Source organism: Xenopus laevis, chromosome 9_10S (assembly GCF_017654675.1).
Source record: "Xenopus laevis strain J_2021 chromosome 9_10S, Xenopus_laevis_v10.1, whole genome shotgun sequence".
Classification (NCBI taxonomy): domain Eukaryota; kingdom Metazoa; phylum Chordata; class Amphibia; order Anura; family Pipidae; genus Xenopus; species Xenopus laevis.
The window spans coordinates 94,188,917-94,209,994 of NC_054388.1; the positions used below are offsets into that span (position 1 = coordinate 94,188,917).

General features: G+C 41.1%; 1 protein-coding gene across 1 annotated transcript in view; it reads left to right on the top strand.

Moving 5' to 3' along the window:
- The window catches only part of adap1.S (ArfGAP with dual PH domains 1 S homeolog), a 92,701-nt gene that overhangs the window by 62,865 nt on the left and 8,758 nt on the right, over positions 1–21,078 (top strand). Inside the window, exons 5-6 of the mRNA XM_041578813.1 lie at positions 17,071–17,183; positions 19,182–19,328. Coding sequence (XP_041434747.1) covers positions 17,071–17,183; positions 19,182–19,328 — 260 coding nt within the window. The remainder of the gene's footprint in view (positions 1–17,070; positions 17,184–19,181; positions 19,329–21,078) is intronic.

The window sequence follows — 21,078 nt, forward strand, 5'->3', positions numbered from 1 at the left end:
CAAATATAAACTTGTATAACATAACATGTACAGCCCTGGTCATAATCACTGTGAGAGCAGTAACATTATGGCACGGAAACCCTATAGGATGTAGACCAGGGTGCTGTGTCCTACAGATGGGTGCAAAACATGTAGCATATTTCCAGATTACGTTCTGTCAGCAGAGATGGGCTTATGGTATCTGAGGTTCTGTCCAACAGCAATAAAAATGCTGCATGTGCTATGGGCTAAAGGGAATAGCCAGTCTTCCATTTTAAATTGGCAATATGTACTGGAGGCTTTTTACACACTGAGAAGAAGAATGGAAAGGAAGGGTAAAATCACAAGTGCCAAGTTGTTTCTTCTCATTGTTTTCTCTCTCTCCACCAGCCTGGGGTACTGTATGCCCTGCCATCATCTTCCAGTCATCATGGTGCCCCCCCCCTTTCAGGCTTGGGGCAGTACAAGATAATTAGATTACCAGAGCACATAATCCTGCTGCAGTATGGACTCCTGGTAACAAAACAGTCACAACAAAGGGCAAGGGTTCTATACTGGTAATATAATTAACTATCTTGTAAGGACCAAACATGGAGAAGCCCCAGTTTGCCTATTTGCCCAGTTTATCCCAAGAAATAACAAAACACAAACATAGATTTTCTGTGATTAAAACAATAGACAAGAAGTATTCAGCACAAGCCTTACTCAATGATCTTATATTGAACAAGGGGATGTACTGCCCCTTTAATGAGTGTGCATTGCATATGATTTATGCACACACATAAATTAATTAGATCAATATAGAGCATCTTCGTCCATTCCATGTTGGCTGTACTGTTCAGTGCAGTATGTGATCATTAACCTGATCCAATTTAGAGAGAGATTTCCTGGAGTGGGCAGTGATTACTGCTGCCATTAGCCACTCTCTTCCCATAGACCATAATGAAATCATATTTATCAATGATGGGTCATAGCCATGCTTCTGACTGATTAAATATGTTCATAGAACCCACAGTCAAAATCTTTGACTACAAGGAGCCATCTCTGTCTTTGTAGTTTTACAGTCCCCTGAAACTCTAAAATATGGATATGGGTGGTATTATGTACTGCCTGTTCCTGTTGGAGGCACTGTGAAAGGCAATGGGGAGCAGGGGCAAAATGAGAGGAACAGGGGAGCAGGGGCACCATGAGGGGGTAGTGTGAGAGGGAGAAGGAGCAATGTGAGCGGGCCTGCAAGCCAGTGTGGAGAGAGAGAGAGAGAGAATGACCGGGGGGGGGGAACAGCCCCAGGATAACTTGAGGAACAGCCCCAGAATAACTTGAGGTCAGAAACAACTAGGAGCATATTGCTTTAATTCATAAATGGTGGATTCTGACGTTAGAACACTACATTTATAATGATATGATTTTCTGTTTGGGCCACTGTAAAATGACAATATTGTACATTATAAAGGTAACAATGATCCCCTGTTGTGAATTTGAAGAGTATTAGAAGTCCTCAGACTGAGTGTGTTTATACAGATCAACGTCTAACATAGGAATGTTACAAGTCGCCAAAGAGTTCCATGACCACAGGCCGAGTGCTTTTATACAGGTCATTGAATTACAAGGAATTACAAGTTTACTTCTAATATCCTCATATTTTCCAACAAGGGGTACTTTATTTATGATAATACACAAGTTTTAGTGAGTTATGTGACAAAAATGACATCACTAAGCTCAGTTTATAACTGATGACATCACTAAGAGCTGTTTATAAGGATATCATTTACAGGATATCCATGCCTTTTGTGTATTATATAGTGAATAAAGTAAGCCCTATTGTAAAATATAAGGATATTATTACCGAGTTCCGTGACCATATAAATACTTACCAGATATTTAAGGCTTTTGTGTATTATATGTATATTTCATATTGTTAATGGCATCTGTGCAGTTTATCAGTTGGAGAATTTATCAGCACACTACCTGTCGTCTAGAGGTCTCTCTGCATTGCAGTCTCTTCTTAAAATATAATTTTAAACAAAGGGCTACAAAATAATGGATTGTCTGTTTGTAAACAGAATCTTCAAAAAACAGCTGCTTTTGTGCTCCAGTGTGAGCATCAACTATCCACACGGGCATCGTGACATGTTGATTTAAGGATCAAACTGAATTTGCTGTCAAATAAACACAAGACAGACAGCTCTCTTTCTTTCTCTCTCTCTATCCCCCAGGCCCGGACTGGCAATCTGTGTGTTCGGGCAAATTCCCGAGGGGCCGCTCATCTTACAGTTAAAATGGGCCGGCTTCCTGGCTACTGTTAAAATATAATTAAGCTCCTGACTGCCACGAGTCCCATGCACATACGCATACACGCCTCTCTCCCTTCGGCCTGTTGCCATGGGGATGAACCGCCCGCCGCCTCCGCTGGGTTACCGCTGATTTTTTTTTATGAAAAGGCCGGACGTGACCAACATACAGCACCAAACCCATGTGTGAGAAAAGTATGCGCTTCTTCCGGTGACGCCCTCTTCAACTCAGTAGGCTACAACGCGGCAGTTCCACTAGTAGAATGCTTTCCGTGTCCTGTGCAATGCTCTTTGGGCATGGAACCTTCCCTGACGGTAATACCCAAAAGTATTTGGCGTTGGAGGCAGAAACTGCAGAGTAGCTTAGTAACCCAATCTCTAAGTACACTAGTAACTAGGCAACAGTAAGGTTACGTTGACAAGTCGCTCAGTTATAGTTATGCCACTGTTTGTATGTTATAGAATGACCTAGCAACTTTTCAGTTGGTCATCATTCTTATTTTTATGTTATGGTTATTTGATTGTCATTTTCTTCTGCCTCTTTCCAGTTGTCACATGGGGATCACTGACCCCAGAAGCCAAAAAAAACAATAGTCTGTGAGAGGCTACAATTTTATGTTAGCCAATTTTTATTGCTCCACGTTTTAATCAGGCCCTCTTCTGGTTTCTATGGAAAACTAGGCTGGACTTGCTGCTGAAATAAAAGTGCAATAATTAAATTTTTTTTAAAAAAAAGTAAATATTAAGTGTCTTAAAATATGGATATCTAAGTTAATTCATAATTGACCCATGACTTTAAATCTCCCACGCTAATTATGGCCATTTAAATGCACTCAGTGTAGACCAGTGAGCTATATAATAAAGGACCACGGCTTCTGAACATGGGCAGCTGCGGGTTGTGGGACTCCTTGGCGAACCCCCACTTTCCATGTTGCTAAGTGTGCGGCCAAGGTAACCCAACCTGAACTATTTTTTTTTTTTGCTACGTATTGCCTTTTATGCATTAGTATTTCTAAAGAACCATTTTACCACTACTGGTCTCCCTTTGGCACAAATTGCAGCAATAACCTTTATTCGCTCACTGAAAACCTGCTCCTAATGTATGTACAAGTACATGGATTAAATAGGAATTCCTGCCAAGATCTACATTATTCTAATTATTCTTCAACATTAGGAGCACAAAATCTAAGGCAACAAAATCTAATCCTGCTGTAATGTATCTGAGCGGAATATGTTGTATGATTTCTAGTTTTCATGCATTTACCTCCTGCATTGTATCACAGTATACATCATCAACAACAAAACTGCAGTATAATTACCAAAATAACATACAAAAGGTATTGTGCAGTTAGCGAATATGCTATTTGCAGTTGCCATAAAACAGTTTTTTCATGCAAAAAAAGGGAAGAAATTGTGTAAGTGTGCATGTGTGTCTACTCTACACTTGGCAAATTGCATGTCATGTTTGCAGCAGCAGGACAGGTCGATTTCATGTGCCTGCTGCTTTAGGGCCCCTGGGTGATCTTGGCAACGATCCCCAACCCAGAAGTGGCAATTGAGTCCTTTTATCCACAGATCGTAGATGCTGTGGTACCAAAAATAGGGGGGCTGAGTACAAGATCATTGCATTTCCATGTGGGCTGTTTTGATATTTTTGCCCGGGCTGCTTTTTACTCCCAGTCCGGCCATGCTATCCCCCCCTACCCTCTCTCTCACTGGGTAAAACTGTTCAGTTTATAAATTACCCTTTAATCTTGTCAATATCAAGCTAAGCAGAGATTTTTGGCACACAGCTAGGCATGCTAAGTCAATGGTGTTTATTTTGAAAATTCTGCCACAACAGTTTTAACAAGCTCGGATTTAGACAAAAGGCACATTTGTGATATGCCAGATATACGCAGGCTGTGATTCAGTGGGCCACCTAAATATTCAATTCCTAAGCCCCAATGCAGGATCCTCTTAGAGAACCTTCAACCTCCCCAAACCTTGGGGAATATGATCTGCTTCATACTTGTCTATTTCTATCAGTTAGGACTCACAGCAGGCTTATTTGTTCTGTTCAGGTAAAAACACAGTAGGCAGAGGGTCCCTTTGCAGAAATAATGTATTTCCTGCCATAATGCAGTACCTTTCTCCTAGTTCCACTCTACCATATACGGTAACTCCTGTGGCGGTGCCAGGGATGTGACCCTCACGTGTGTAAGTAACAGGAGTTAATTTATTTTAAAAGAAAATTGAATGGGCTGCTGAGGGCCCCTCAGAAATTGCACAGACCTCATGGATTATCACAGAACAATACCAAAATGATAGATCAGCCAAACATTTGCATTTGTTGCAATAAGAAAATTCTAAGCCTAATAGGTCTCCATAATATAAATCCATGGCTATATGGCTTTTCTTGGTTCTGCTGCGTCTTTGTCTGCGTCACTTTCTACAGGCAGCCAGCAGTACTGCTCAAAACCACACAATACATGCAGCAATACTGTGTGGGGCTTTGGCAGATATATTGAAACTGTATATCAGACAGGACCCTCTCTGGACCGTTTATTCTCTAGGGCCCCCCAATAGCTGCAGTGTGTGCTTTATGTATTATTATTCATAGAATATTCAAAACAGCACCTGTTTTGAAGATAATAAACTTGGAACATTGACTTAATGTGTTAAAATTTGTCTAGGATTATGGTCTCCTGTACATAAGGTTGTCACATTATTGGGAAAAAATACAGTTATAGAACCTGTTATCCAGAATGCTTGGGACCTGGGGTTTTTCATGGTAAGGGATTTTTCCTTAATCAGGATCTCCATACCTTTATTCTGCTAAAAAGCATTTAAACATGAAATTAACCCAATAGGATTTTTCTCACATAAACAAGCAGCTTAGTTTGGATCAAGTACAAGGCACTGTTTGATTTGCACAGAAAAATAGGAAATATTTTTTTTTTTTAAAAAAAATCTGAATTATATGATGAAAATGGAGTCTATGGGACAGGTTTACTAAAGGCGAATTGTCGCCAGCGATCGCTTGACACACTTCGCTAGCGTTTGTTTATGCCTAGCGAAAAATCGCTAGTGATCTTAATGCATTTTCGGCAGACAGGATATGATGTAACTGACATAAGATTGAAGAAGATGTAGCTTCATTTAAGCAGTTCGCCTGGTCTGAGGTGGTGAAGTGAACTCTGGCGAAAGAGGTAACGTTCAGTAAAATCCGCACTTTAGTGAATTTGCGGGGAAACGAACATTCACCTGAGCGAAAAGTCGCCTGACACTAGAGTGAGAACGAACACTAGCGACAGTCTCTTTCGCTATCGAATTGACGCCTGCATCTGTTAGTGAATTAGGCGGTATCCCTGCCCCCGGCCCTCATGGGCCCCCGCTGCCTCAGACCTGGCCACAGTTGCTGGCTTGCTTGTGTGATTTTATGCGCATGGGCGCATTGCGCATGCACGTCACTGCGTTTTTTCTCACATGCGTGTCACTTCAGTTGTTTTTTTTTGCGTTTTTTGCGCATGCTGGGAAATTAGTGGCCAGAGTTGAAACCCGGGGACTGCCGTCGTTGTGCAGCCCCGGTGGGCCCTGAAAGCTCCAGTCCGACCCTGTCTGCAGCTTTCTTTTAGACAGAGGAGAATCTGCACACAGACACCATGCTTCTCTTGCTCCAAGAAGACATAACTTTATTAACACTTCTGCATTAGCAGACAAAGATCATGTTACATGACACTGTATCAGTATCAGATTACTATGGGATCTGTATGAGAGCACACACATTAATACATATCTTAACACCCTGCCTATTGTCTTCTGCCATTATTTTAGTACGTTTTCATCTTTTGGGGGAATAAGACAGTGGTGATGTTGGGGTAGGAATTGAGGGGGGTGGAGCAGCTCTGGTACCAAACACATGTTTAGTTTGTGATTTGCATTCAGAAATGTGTAGCAGAGATTGGTTTACCAGGGGTTAAATAAATAGTGCCCCCTGGATATTGGATGTGCAGCTTCCAGTAATGGCGACGGAACATATAAAAAGTCAATGTAAATGCAATTACAGAACTCGCTGACCCCCACTGAACATACAGCATAGGTAATGTGCTCTAATTCTCACATCACTTTAGCCAGTGCAGAAGCCAAGAGGAAAGTCTGTAGCCCAGACCAGAATGCAAACAACAAGGCTTCCTGTAATCGGCACAACCGTAGACCGGGGATAACAACATAGTTCCTTGAAATACCACCATCTAATGTATTTTATTGATTTCTGTGTCTGAGCACAGGCGGGTGGGTCAATGGTTCAACCAGTCACGTGAAGAACTGCTAGTTGATCATTTTTGGGTCTTTTAACACTGCTGATATACATATGTCTGTGTTCTTTAAAGGAGAAGGAAAGCTACGGAGGCATTTTATTGCCAATAGATTAGCTGCAACAGTGCAAGCTAGAATGCTATATTTATTCTGTAGAATGTTTTACCATACCTGAGTAAAATGCTCTAGAAACTCTCTGTTTGTTTAAGTTAGGAGCTGCAGTATTAATGTGGTGTTACATCACTTCCTGCCTGAGTCTCTCCCTGCTCTGGGCTCAGATTACAGTAGAGAAGGGAGGGGGGAGGGGAAGAGGAGCAAACTGAGCATGCTCTTGCCCAGGGCAAAAAGGTTTAAGCTGAAGGCAGGAAGTCTGATACAGAAGCCCATGTGTACACAATAGAAGGAAAGAAATGCAGTGTTTCTTTTGACAGGGGACTCAGAGGAACATTACTTTGGGGGTTTACTGGTATATTTAGATTGGCCTTTCTGATAAGGCTTACTTAGTTTTAACCTTTCCTTCTCCTTTAAAAATGGCCTGTATGTGTAGGCATGCCCCTAAGCCTGATGGGATGTTGGCAACCATTTGTAGCCATGCCCCTTCTCATGGTGAGATGTTGGTGTCCATTTGTAAGCTTGCCCCTCTTCATGATGGGAAGTTGGCAGCCATTTAAAGGCATGTCCCTATGAATGATGGGATGTTGGCTGCCACGTTTTGCCCTGTATTGAAAGCATATGAGTTCAAAGTACTTTGTATAACCTAGTAAATGGTTTTAGTGAATCAGGTATCTAGAATCTTTTAGAGACACACAGAAGTAAATGAGAATAAGGCAGCCATTGAATTACAACTCCCAGCACCACCTAATAGTTGTAACTTGTATTTGAACAATGTCACAGTCTTGGGGATTTGCCACTTGTGGGCTTGATGCCAGTTTGCCTTATGTATGGATCCAAGATGTGCCACCCACCTCACTCTGCCAGGATAGGGCTTCATTTCTAGCAGGGTTTGTGCCCGTGACAGGGTGAATTGTGATGTCAGTTCCTGTGTGAGCGAGTGTCTGGCGCTGAGAGGTGCAGGGAAGCAGAGCACTGGCGATAGGGCAAGCAACTTCCTGTCTTAGGAAAAAATGTAATGTTTGATTGTTTTCTGAGGGAATTGGTTGGTGAGGTCATCCTTAGTGAATAATTCTCTAATTATCATTTTGCCTTGGCTACTGTAAATCATTGGGAAGAACTAAGACGGCTGAGTCATTCCTCTAAGCGCGTAATTAATCAAACACTTGCCCACTGGCCAGAATGAGACTTTATATATTCTATAAAGAGATTCACTCTGTGTTCTCCCCTATGGCTCACCACACAAACATAGCTTTCAGATTGTTTTGTTCTGTCTAGAGAAATTATGCAGTTACAGGCCATACAGATTGCCTAAACCGTTCTTTTATTCACAGGCAACAAAGGTTCAGCAGCAATTCACCTTTGCAATTTTATGGTACAGGCTATGGGAAAATCCAGAGGCTTTAACCAGCTAATGCTTTATATGAAACCCATTAGCACCATTGGATTATAACAGAATGGGAGGGATATGGGTGGGTGGGCAAAAAGAAAATAATTATACAGTTATCTGTTTACCTTATAGAATCATCAGCAGAGCAATCAATTGCTCATAACTATTCTTGTTTAAAGGAACAAGTACCAAGCAAGCAAGATATTTAAGCCATAAAGGATCCATTTTTTAATAATGGTCACGGCCTCTCAGAACTGCATTCATCTGTGATGAGCTTTGTACCTACACACAGTGTTCCAGGAGCCACAGGCTGGTGTGTCACCCAATGAAACTACATTGCAGGAAAGTGAAGAAGATCTCTTTTTAGAGATAGGGTGTCTCATCCTGTAACATATATGGAGACATGTGGGAGTGGGCAGATGGAAACCCTTGTGTTTAGGCCTACTTCCTTTTTATTTGTAACCCTATGTAAAATTATAATACTGTATGGCATTCAATTTTTTTTTTGTGATATGTTTTAGTTGGTGCAAATAAAGACATTATAAAAAAAAAAACTACCTTGCAGCTATTGCCCCACACATACAAGAAGTTATTACATAAATATTATGTGGAAAGGCTGGCAAACACCATAGGCTCTTTAGGTAGAACATTCATTCTTAAAGGAGAACTAAACTCTAAAAATGAATATGGCTAAAAATGCCATATTTTATATACTTAGTTTATTGCACCAGCCTAAAGTTTCAGCTTCTCAGGGGTCACCATCTTGGAAAGTGTCTGTGACACTCACATGCTCAGTGAGCTCTGAGCAGCTGTTGAGAAGCTAAGCTTAGGGGTTGTCACTAATTATCAGAAAATGAGTTTGGTCTGTAATATAAGCTGATGCTACAGGGCTGATTATTAAATTCTGATGTTAGTTGCACTGGTTTCTGAGCTGATATGTGGTAATTATCTGTATTAATTACTAATCAGCCTTATATTGTGACATTTCTATTCTATATGTACTGTATATTGTGAGTGGGTCCCTAAGCTCAGTAAGTGACAGCAGCACAGAGCATGTGCAGTGAATCAGCAGAAAAGAAGATGGGGAGCTACTGGGGCATCTTTGGGGAGACAGATCTTCCCTGCTAAAGGGCTGTGGTTGCCTTGGGCTGATACAGAAGCACAAAACATAATTTACAATATTTCTAGCCTACCTCTTTAGTTAAGCTTTAGTTGTCTTTTAAATACTTGTGTGTTAAGATTGTGGCACTTTACAAGTCAACGGTTAACCTACTCTTCAAACTCTCTTGGCTTTACTCTTTTTATACTATAATGTATACTTCCATCTATTACTCTCCTGTGTTCCCATACAGAAAGAGGTAATGACACAAAAAATGGCAGCATTCTGTATGTGTCAAGGTTCTATGCAATATCTTTATATAATACAAAGGAACTTCAGATACTCTATATGGTAAAAATATTTGATATGGTAAAATATACAATATATAGGTTCCCAAATGGTTGGGTTGACCCATGTGGGAGGCCCAGAGCAGTGGATAGGGGTCCATTATTGAGCCCAGTTTGGCTGACCTTTGGAGATGAAGGCTTATTTGTTATCAGTTGTTAATGGAACTGTGCAGGGACAGTTAAAATAAATGTTGGACATTAGGGGGGCTTGAAACCAAACTGTAGATGGTTTATTGAACAGAAAGGCACTTTCTTTGCACACTTAGGGGGGAATTCACAAAAGTGTCGGTAAAATAAGTAAACCAGAAGTGGCGGTCGACAAATTTGTAAAATGTCGTATGAACGGCAAATTCACAAAGGCAGATGTTACCGTCTCTGAATGTCTCGTAAGTCTGTCAATTTTCTAAAATGTCGTATAACTTTTCATCGTACAAACGACATTTACCAAGACTTTTCAAAAGACAATTTGACAGACATTTTCGTTTTGGAGAGCCTAAAGTGTCTGAAAAATTGTCGGTAAAAAAAAATGAGTTTACAAGTAATTCTTAAAAATGTCGGGAAAAGTGGCGCCGAAAAAAACACGCCCACTTTTAACGACACTAATTTAAAAGTGTCGTACATGTCGGAAAATTGGCGGAGAAATGCTCTGTGAATTTGTCGGCTGTTGCTACAACACTTTCTACGACATTTTAAAGACACTTTTGTGAATTCCCCCCTTAGTATTTGAGGCAATAGCTTTGACAGGTATACAGAATTCAATTTATCCCCAGCTTCAATAAAGGCTGGTTACTTTAGGGGTAGCTATTTGTCTCCTGTAATGAGGCCTACATCCAGCTCAGGCCCTCTGTCCTGGAACAACAGGGAACCAGGAACTTCTGAACTACCCTTGGGCCAATGGTAATACCTCCCTTGCACGAGACATAGGTTGCTGAATGGGACTCCCTACACAGAAGGCCAAAGTTAACCCTTAAAGAAAAACTAAACCCAACAAATTAATATGGCTAAAACTGCCATGTTTTATAAACTGAACTTATTGCACCATCCTAAAGTTTCAGCTTGTCAATAGCAGCAATGATCCAGGACTTCAAACTTGTCACAGGGGGTCACCATCTTGGAAAGTGTCTGTGACACTCACATGCTCAGTGGGCTCTGAGCAGCTGTTGAAAAGCTAAGCTTAGGGGTTGTCACTAATTATCCAGCAGAAAATGAGGTTGGTCTGTAATATAAGCTGATGCTACAGGGCTGATTATGAAATTCTGATGCTAATTGCACTGGTTTCTGTGCTGCCATGTAGTAATTATCTGTATTAATTACTAATCAGCCTTATATTGTGACATTTCCATTCTATGTGTACTGTATGTTGTGAGTGGGACTCTAAGCTCAGTAAGTGACAGCAGCACAGAGCATGTGCAGTGAATCAGCAGAAAAGAAGATGAGGAGCTACTGGGGCATCTTTGGAGACACAGATCTTTACTGCTAAAGGGCTGTGGTTGCCTGAGACTGGTATACAAGCCCAAAACATAATGTACAACATTTCTAGCAACTTCTTTAGTTTAACTTTCCTTGTCCTTTAAGGTTCCCTACACAACATGAAACACAGAAAGAAATCGCCAGCGCCACAATCTGGAGTTGACTAGCTACTATAAACAATAAAAAGCCAATATTTGTATACAAAGAGAGAGAGAGATAAAAATGGCCAGCGCATGGTTTGCCTTTAAAAATAATTATTACAAAAAATGAGGCGTTAGTACCACACTTTGGCCAAAATATGTAAGCTCATGTGCCACGTCCCTAAGGATACCAGAAGTCACCTTGGAGTCCCATGAGCTGTATAAAGCTTGTGGCTTTGTGTATTTATACAGTTGTGGAATTGACTAATATAAAAATAATATATAAATAGCTCTGGGCTCCATGCCTGTTAAATAAATGGTTGAACAGATAGATCAGTTAACTGATCAATAACGTGATTGTTATGTATAGCAATATAATACACAAAAGCCATGAATATCTTGTAAATTATATCCTTATAAACGGTGAGTTCTGATGTCATCAGTTATAAACGGTGAGTTCTGATGTCATTTCTGTCACGTGACTCACTGAAATTTGTGTATTATAATAAATAAAGTACCCCCAGTTGTAAAATATGAGGATATTACAAGTTACCTCGGAGTTCCATGACCTGTATAAAAACACTCGGCCTTCGGCCTCATGTTTTTATATGGTCATGAAACTCCTCTGTACTTGTAATATCCTTATATTTTACAAGATGGGGTACTTTATTCACTATATTATAATATGTATGTAAGGCCAGGAGCAGGTTGTTATAGATGTTAAACTGAGTCGCTTGTATAAAGAAGTAAAATTGTGTACAAAGCAGATTATAGTATTCTCTATATTTATTTTTTACTCTTTCCCTGCTGTTCAGTATAGATAGCAGGAATATTCCAGATAATTGATAGTTTAGATTTCCACTAGATATATTTGTACAAAGGCAACACAAAGGGGGTTATATATCAAGGTCTGAATTTATCTCAATATCGGCTGGTACAAACTCCGATCTCTGGGTTTTAACGCTTATTTATTATTACATTTTCCCGACAATTTGCTGTGCGGGAAAAGATACGATGTTTTGTAAATTTTCCCTGAAAACTCCGAAAACATAGTGAAATTGCCCGAAACCCCCGACACAACCAAAAATCAATGGGACTGTTCCCACTGACTTTTATGCAACCACGACAGGTTTGAGATACCGTGTTTTTATATTCGGGCTTTTTAGCCCTCGGGGTTTAATAAATTCCGAAAAATCCTATTTTATTAAAAAAATCTAAAATTTTTCGGGTATTCGGAGCTTAGTAAATACTTCCTAAATGCAACTGCTGCACCTTGGACACACCTTGTGATGACAGTTGCAGGTACAATATTTTGAGTCTATGCCAGCTTCTGTCCCCGGTGTAAATAGCAGGCACTGAGAATTGACATAGAAATTTTGGGTATCTGTGTAAGTATGGCATGTACTCAAATGTGGGAAAGATTATTTATAAGTACAATGCTTGCAGGTAACTTACATTGGTTCTTTAAAGAGAAGGAAAAATTACTGGACGGGGTGGCAAAGCTGTTAGGCACCCTTGGTAAATCTAGTTGAATACATTTAACCCCAGGCTTTCTCTCTTCTTCAAAAAATGCACCAGCCTGGCCATACCTGCAGTAACAGTCCAGTTCCCCTGTCACAGGGGCACCCAAAATCAGTGTTGGACTGGGACACAAGGGGCCCACCAGAAAACCTTAGACTTTCCAAACTAATATTTTTCCTCTCCTAGTTTCTTTTCTTTACAGTACATACTATTCTCTATTCTTCCATTATTAAGCATGTTTATTCCCATAAAGAAATAAGGAATGACCATGAAATAGGCCAAATGGTTAGAAGCAAGAGGGACCACTCAACATTAAACACATAACATTAAAGTCATCTTGTGTCAGTGGAAAATGACTTATATATATATTTTGAGCTATATATTTATGGCAGCACGTGTATCTGCCAGTATCAGATTTGTTAGCATGCCAATGAAGGGTTAAATAAATTTTTCTCATGCCAGACTGGCAGCCGCAGACCTGTGCTGTGTAATTCAGATGAATATTAGAGGTAGGTTTAAGGAACCACTATAATATAATTGTGATACGTGCAGCATTCCCAGTTGCCCAGCTTTCTGCTTTCCCTTTCCTATTCATTCACCTGCATCTAATGACATTACTGCCCAATTACTCCATGCTTCCTTGGGTCCAATTATTGTGCTTCTGCATATATATAATGCCATGTTTTCCCCTGCACTCCAGAGGACCCCAGCTTCCCCCTGCATTCTGCATGAAATCGGGAATAAATCACACACTCGCTCTAGTCATCATTAATTACATGGGGCCTTTATAAATCAAAAATCCAAATAATTTTATTACAAAAAGTCTGACCAAACTAGAATCCACGATTTGACCTTATTTATTAATAAAAAAAAGCACGATTTAATCGAATCAGGGAAAAACTCAATAGAGCGAAAATCGAATCGTATGTCTTTCCCGTTTTTTTTTCTGAATTGCTAGATTTTTTGGGCTTTTTCCGAAAAAGTTTTTTAGGCTATATGCCTGAAAAGCCCAAAATAGTCGGATTTTTGGGCTAGTTCCAGACCACAGAAACTTCCAAATAGGACAGGCATAGGATCTCATTGACTTATATACAATCTCGGTAGGTCTGAGATGTTGAATTTTCAGATTCTGACTTTTAGCAGCATTAGCCTTAAATAAATTTAGAAAGATTGTAGTTTTTTTCTTCCACCAAACATTCGGATTTTATGGTAATAAAACATTTTTTGTGTTGTTTGCATTCGGACTAACCCCCCTCAATGTCTATTCAATGTCTATCCATTGTATTGAGACTTATTTGCCCTACAATATGGTAACACAATGTAGCACTTGAATATGGGACATTGTCCTCTAATGATTCTACCAATCCCTTGGTGGTGTGTCCAACTCCAGACTTCACTCGCAATGATTATAAAGCATCCCTGCCTCAGCTGACTTGCCAAGGTAGCCATTGGTTGTAGGATTTTGACCACATTGATTAAAGGCATCCAAGGTTTCAAATGTTTTGTTTAAGACACACATTGAATACATTATTCCCCTAGTTAAACAGGGCCGGAACTAGGGGTAAGCGGAGTAGGCACATGCCTAGGGCGCAAAGCTGGAGGGGCGCCAGGCACGTACCAACTTTGATTCCTTGTCCGGTCCCCTTTCTGCCTGATTGTGTGTTTGCCCATGCACCCCTACTGGCGCATGCACACGCGAGCACATCCAAGTATATTGGCCCATACGCGTGAACATGTATTCGCATCTAAGGCTATTGGCGCGTGTGTGTATATTCGCATCCGAGACCAATGGTGCATGCGTGTGCAAGTGTGTATCCGCATGTGAGTCTATTGGAACATGCGTGCACATCTATTGGTGCTTGCGCGCGCCCAGTCGTCGCCATGAATGGCTAGGTTGCCTAGGACGCCTGGCTGGTCAGGCCCAGCTCTGCAGGCAGCACCCAAGTAGCGGAGGGCTCCTCCCAAAGCGAAAGCTGGTTGTTATAGGCGGAAGACTGAGCCGTGACCAGGATCTTGGGGATTGTTTTGGGTTTGGGATAGCTATTGTAACATTCTCTTTGTCTCTCAACCTCTTCAAAAAGAAACTCAGATACTACATTGTGGAACAATCGAGCATTATCTGGTTCAGTCTCAGGACTAAAGGGCCAGTGTTCAAACCTTGGTGTACTTTTTACCTTCCTCTTTCGACCCACTTTGTGATTGTAAGTTCAGGGATGTACAACTTTGTCTCTTACCATATATCACTTTGTCTCTGAGTCTGTCTCCATTTATTATGTTTGCCCTCCCTGTGTTTCCTAGTAGCTCTATATAAAAACAGTTATACATACCTATACACACATAGCAATACACACACACACCATGCCTTCCTGTTGGTAAATTAGTGCAGGTTTTAACAACGCCTAACATCTGAACAGTTGATAATCCAACTATGTCATCTCCATCAGAAGTGGTCAATCAATTTAATTGCTTTTTTACAATAGTTGCAGGCTGAATGTTATCAATTGCTACATGACTTCCCTTTTCCCATGTGTTTGTCAGATAATGAAGGATAATAGAGAACCAGGTATAAGTATGGGGTAGTGGGCTGCAGAATCATGACTAAGGGAAATATAATATTTATTGTTTGCATAAACCTGTACAACATTTTCCTCTGTGGGTGGTGCTTTAGCTGTCAGGCCTATATATCAGGTAACATTATTCTTCTGCTACTCAACCTTAATTGGCTCCATGTAGTCTTGTGCCAGGGTTGAAAGATGCTCACAAGGTGGAAAGAACCTTCAGGGGTTAGTGTTTAGGGGATGATTGATTAAAAATGTAAGATTCCTTTTGTTTTTACTCAAGGCACCTGATATGTGAGATATGTGGCAGAATGTTTGTTTTAGTTTTTTATTCTTGGTTATTTATCATTTGTTTTTTTTAAATGTGAAGATGCAGAGGAAGTGTTTCCCCACTGAGCTATGTTCCTATGTACTTAATTATCAGCAAGTCTTAAGAAAAACTGAGTTGCAATGTGGATATGAGAATTTGTTATGACGCCAATGGATGTATGGAGCTAGACAAATGGGGCCCATCCATAGCCAGAGTTGGCAAACTGGAAGCCCTTCCTACTAGTGATATGTTGGTCGATTAAAAGTTGACCTGCACCCGGCCTGCAGCACCCACGCTTGACCTTTACCTGGTGCACCCCCCTATTTATATACATTCACCTGCTCCTCTATGACATCACAGAAGGGGCGGGACATGCAGGTGGAAGTATATAAAAAGCAGTGCATGGAGGCAGAAACTGGGCACTAGAAGGGCGGGATGGAGGCTGAAGCGAACATTTAGCCTGAAGCCACCACGGAACTTAGCCTGAACCTGCCCAACCAGGGGGTAAACCTTCGGGATTTCGGCCGACCCACACATCACTACTACCCACACTATTTTGCACCATGTTAAAGTTTTGAGTTGTGTTAAATTGTATGTTTTAAAAGTATGTAGGGTCAGTTGTGTCAAAAACGATAAAAAAAAAAATCATGTCAACTCATTTCTGCCTGATGACAATAAATTAGCTCTGATACGGCATGGGTACTGCAGCTCCTTTGCCATTTGCTAATAGTAGGTGTATCCTTTATAGTTAATTGTGGAACTTGAATAGTATAAGGGAACAGTTGCGCGCCTGCCATTAGGAAAGGTGAGATCCTCTCCTCAGGCGACATTTCCCCACAAGTTTTACCAGGGGCAGCAAAAAGCCATTCCTGGTAACTTTAAGAGCTGAATTTCCAGGTTTGAAATTGAACATTTGGCTCTTCTACTAAGAAAGAGTGCAATTGTGCTCTGTGCACTAGCGATGCAGCCACCCCTGGACAGAAGATAAAGTAAACAAAGCGGGGAGGAAGGGGCAGCATCACAGTAGCTGCCTTAGGGGGACTTAAGGGCCCGAATCCCCCCTGTCAGGGAACTATTTAAGATTTAAGCTCTCTTCCTGGGCATCTTTTGGACCATAGAGCCTTTCTTGGGTATGGGTTCTCTATGGGCCTGCCAAGCGAATTCTGTGGTTCCTGGAGAAGAAGTGTGGAGCTACATGAGGTGTTTATGTGTCTTTAATATTAACTTTCAAGATGTGCCACTAGCTTCTAACATGAATGGGTTTATTATATAGTGACAGTAGGTTAGCCAATATATCTTGCGATCGTCATTATCATTGCTATACCTGTACTGTATAGGTGAGCTGCTAAGTTCCAAGATAAATACGTGTCCTGCTACAAATGTCCTGATGTGAATGGATTTATCTTATTTATGGAGACCTATTGGGCTTATTGCAACAAATGCAAATGTTTGGCTGATCTATCATTTTGTTATTGCTCTATGATATAGAAGGAAATGTCCACAACGGTGGAACGATTAGACTGTTGAAGATCTAATGTTGGGCTCCTCTTTTTGACAGGTTATAGAGAAGGACTTCTCTGGAAGAGAGGACGAGACAACGGGCAGTTTCTAAGCCGAAAATTTGTGCTATCCGAACGGGAAGGAGCATTAAAATATTTTAACAAAAATGATGTGAGTATATAGAGAGGCTCGCAAACACGTAGGGCCCAGAATATTTTCCCTGTTGACTGATGACCTTTGTAATTAAGTTTTGAGGCTTGACAAAGGACCCAGTGAAGGCCTGAAACTTTGCCATTGATTTGTCATCTAATAAGGCACTCGCACCAGTTTCACAGCATCATAAGTGCTATTGGTGTTTCCTCAAGTCATTGATTTTGGCCCTTGACAGCTTGACAGCTTGGGGCCCTACGCCTGGAGACACTTGACACCAATGGGTGTTTTATACTGGTGAAAGCACTCCACTCTTTGTCATCATAAGTAAGTTGTCACCTGCTTTTCTGCTTTTGGTCTAGAGCAGCTGGTGGGACAGAGTTTTATTGACCAAAACTGTAGCTTGAAGACTGGCCTGATGGTGATACAGACGAGTAGGATATGACTAAATGATATAGCCAAAGTGCCCCCCATGTGTTGCTGACCTTTGTTTTCCATTGCCCAGTAGTCTTTGACTGGTTTCAAGTTGAATGAATGTCCTGCCCACTAGAAAGTGCTTGATAGGATATTATGTACACAAGGGGTAGGAGACAGTACGTAAAACTCTACATTCTAGACAGTATCAGACTGGGCCAGTGGGAAAAAAACTTGGTGGGCTGACTCAAACCCGTTCCCTACCAGAAACTGCTGAGCTCCCCTGGAGACCTTGCTGATTGCAGATAAAAGTAAAAGGTACACACGGGGACATGGAGGCATCAGATATCACCTGTTAAAGCTCAAAACTGGGTTGGGGGCCCCTAAAGAAGTGCGGTGCTCTTGAGGTGGCAGCTGTGTGGGCCCCAGACCCTTCAGTCTGATGCTGCTTTTAGACACCCTTGTGAATGTTCTAGAATCATATATCAAACTGGCCAAGACTGGCCTGAGTAATGTTGACATTCTATTGAGTTTCCATGTGAGCTATGAATACTGGGAGTGAGATTAGTCATAATTTTAAAGGAGAACTAAACCCTCATTTGCCCCCCTCCCTGCTTCCTCCCTGCATGGAGTTGCACTGGAATGGGTCTCCCCTCTGCTCTGGGAACACTGAGCTGTATATGCAGAACAGCAGAGCACAGAGGAGCCATGTTTCCCCAAGAATAATGCTTGTCGCTATAAAGGCTTCATATCATCATTTAATAGCATAAGGGGCTGTACTGAGTAGTATCTAGTAGTATCTAGTGACAGCCTGGCGCCCCTCGTGGTGAGAACATCAGGGCCACTTGCTCTTGACTGATGCCCATAAGTGCAGAACACGTAGTTTGCTGCGAAGTGTGTGGATCTGGATAACAATGGCCTGCTGACCCCGAATTAAAGAGGTGCCATTGTTACTTACAGAATGAGCAATTGTTTATGTCTGGGGTAAAACGTCACGTTTGTAGTCATAATACAAAACCAACGTAGGAGCAGAGCAAACGCTACGTCGGATATAACAAAAGGTCAACAGAAAATCTGCAGCTCTGAACAGATAACACGGTTATTTTTTGTGTGTCATTAATGATGAGAGGAGTTTCTGGTAACTGGCAGCAGATCCTCCAGGAATTCTCAGTTCATAATAATGATGCTCATCTATGTGCCCCAGCTGCCAGAATCCCTGATATTTATACTCCCAATTGACTTGTCAAGACCCCTTTGCATGTAGGAAAGTCTAGCGGCAATGGCTGGGAGTATGGGGGGATACGGCTGCTCCACTGATTGTAAAATTATCTCTGTGACTAGAGACTAACCAATGAGACTGGGTTTTGGGCAGAATTATTCTTTATATATACTTTGTATTGGGTTCCAAAATAACATTCAGGTGTAAAGACAACACAATGCCAGTGCTCTGTTACTCCCTTGCACAATGTGCCATTAAGAGTCAGGGCATGTTCTGCACTTATATGATAGTTATGCCCATATACTGCAAACATTTAGCTGAAAGTTTAATTGGGAAGGCATTGTCTCTGTTTGCAGCTTGAACTGTGTATATAAATGTATTTGCAGGCAAGGGAGCCCAAATCTGTTATGAAGATTGAATACATAAACGCCACTTTCCAGCCGACCAAGATCGGGAACCCAAACGGCCTACAAATCACCTACCTGAAGGATAACAGTACGAGGAATATCTTTGTGTATCACGAGGATGGGAAGGTGAGTGCCTAAAGAAAAGGGCGGCATTGGTTCTGTATTGTCAGGCTACTGTGTCATAATGGAGTCTCTGTTAGAGCTGGAGATACAATGTTGTCTGTAGAGGTGCAAAAATCATGGAAAACATTCTGTGACTTCTAATTCTAATACTTTCTCATGGAATTGGCTACATCATACTGTTCGGTGTCATATTATAACCCATAGAGGTGTCACACAACCAAGTCTATACAGCTGTGGGGAGCACAATAAAGAAATACTTGGGTTCCGCCATAAGAATTTGGCCGCAGCTCCTCGCCACTTTCTGCTATTCAGATCATTTGGATTATAAATCTGAATAAGTGGAACAATAGAAAGATAGCCATATGTCTCCTTGTACAATATAGGTATGGGACCTGTTATCCACAATGCTCGGGACCTGGGGTTTTCCGGATAACGGATCTTTCTGTAATTTGGATCCTCTTACCTCAAGTCTACTAGGAAAATCATATAAACATTAAATAAACTCAATAGGCTGGTTTTGCTTCCAATAATGATTTATTATATCTTAGTTGGGTTCAAGTACAAAGTACTGTTTTATTATTATTATTATTATTATTATTATTATTATAGAGAAAAAGGAAATCGTTTTAAAAAGTTTTGATTATTTGGATAAAATGGAGTCTATGGGAGACGGCCTTTCCGTAATTCGGGTTTCCGGATAACGCATCCCATACCTGTATTTGTTGGATACCATATGAGATAGGTCTATGTATTGTATTTTACTGCCATAAAGTAGTGATGTCTGGGCCAACTAGTCATCTGTAAATAGTGGCTAATGGAAGCAGAAGCCGGCAGTAAGGTCACAACCTACAAATAGTGTGTGGAAGTCGTCTGAACCCAGACAGCTTGCACATTGCTACAATAAACCCAGTGGGATCTGATTCATCAGGTTGGCCCTTGTGTTAGGCCCAGACTGGTATGTTTGGCCTGTAGGGCACTGCCATGACCTCCGTGAAATGCCCCATGCCAAGTATTACCTCCATTACTGGGGAATAATAATGAAAGTGGGTGAGAAGAACGTACGATTCACAGTTCACACAAACATACCAACAAACCATACATGTTAGTTCACATGAGCCAATTAACAGACAGAGTTGTGTCTTTTGCTTCCACACTTCTTCCTGTTACAGTTAGAGTTGTAGTATTTCTGGTCAGGTGATCTCTGAGGCAACGCACAGACCATCACAAAATGGTGGCTCAAGGCAAGAGATGTAAAATGGCAATATTTACTTAAATATATAGACCAGTTGGATAAGATTCTTTAATATGCCACTTAATATGATGTAAACTTTCTGTTGCTTAAGTGTTCATTTTGGGGTATAGTTTTCCTTTAAGCAAAAAGACAATAGTGTAACAATGGGGGAGCACAGACCCCACAATTCCAGGTCCAGGGGAACAGGGGATCCAGTAAGGACTTGGTTGTTGTCAGGCTACTGATTGACAGAATGTTTTTTCTAACTAAAGGTGGCCACACATGCTAAGATCCAGTCGTTTGGCGAGGTTGCCCACCAAAGGCAGGGCGATATTGGGTAAATGTAATTGTTCGACCCTAGGGCCAAATGATCGGATTATAAGGAAGGAAATGGGCTAGATCGGTCCTGTCTGATTGATTGATATTGATTTTTGGCCTGAGATTGATCGGGGAAACCTGTCTAAAGCCCCACACGGGCAGATAAACTGCTGAATTGGTCTAAAGGACTGATATCTGTAGCTT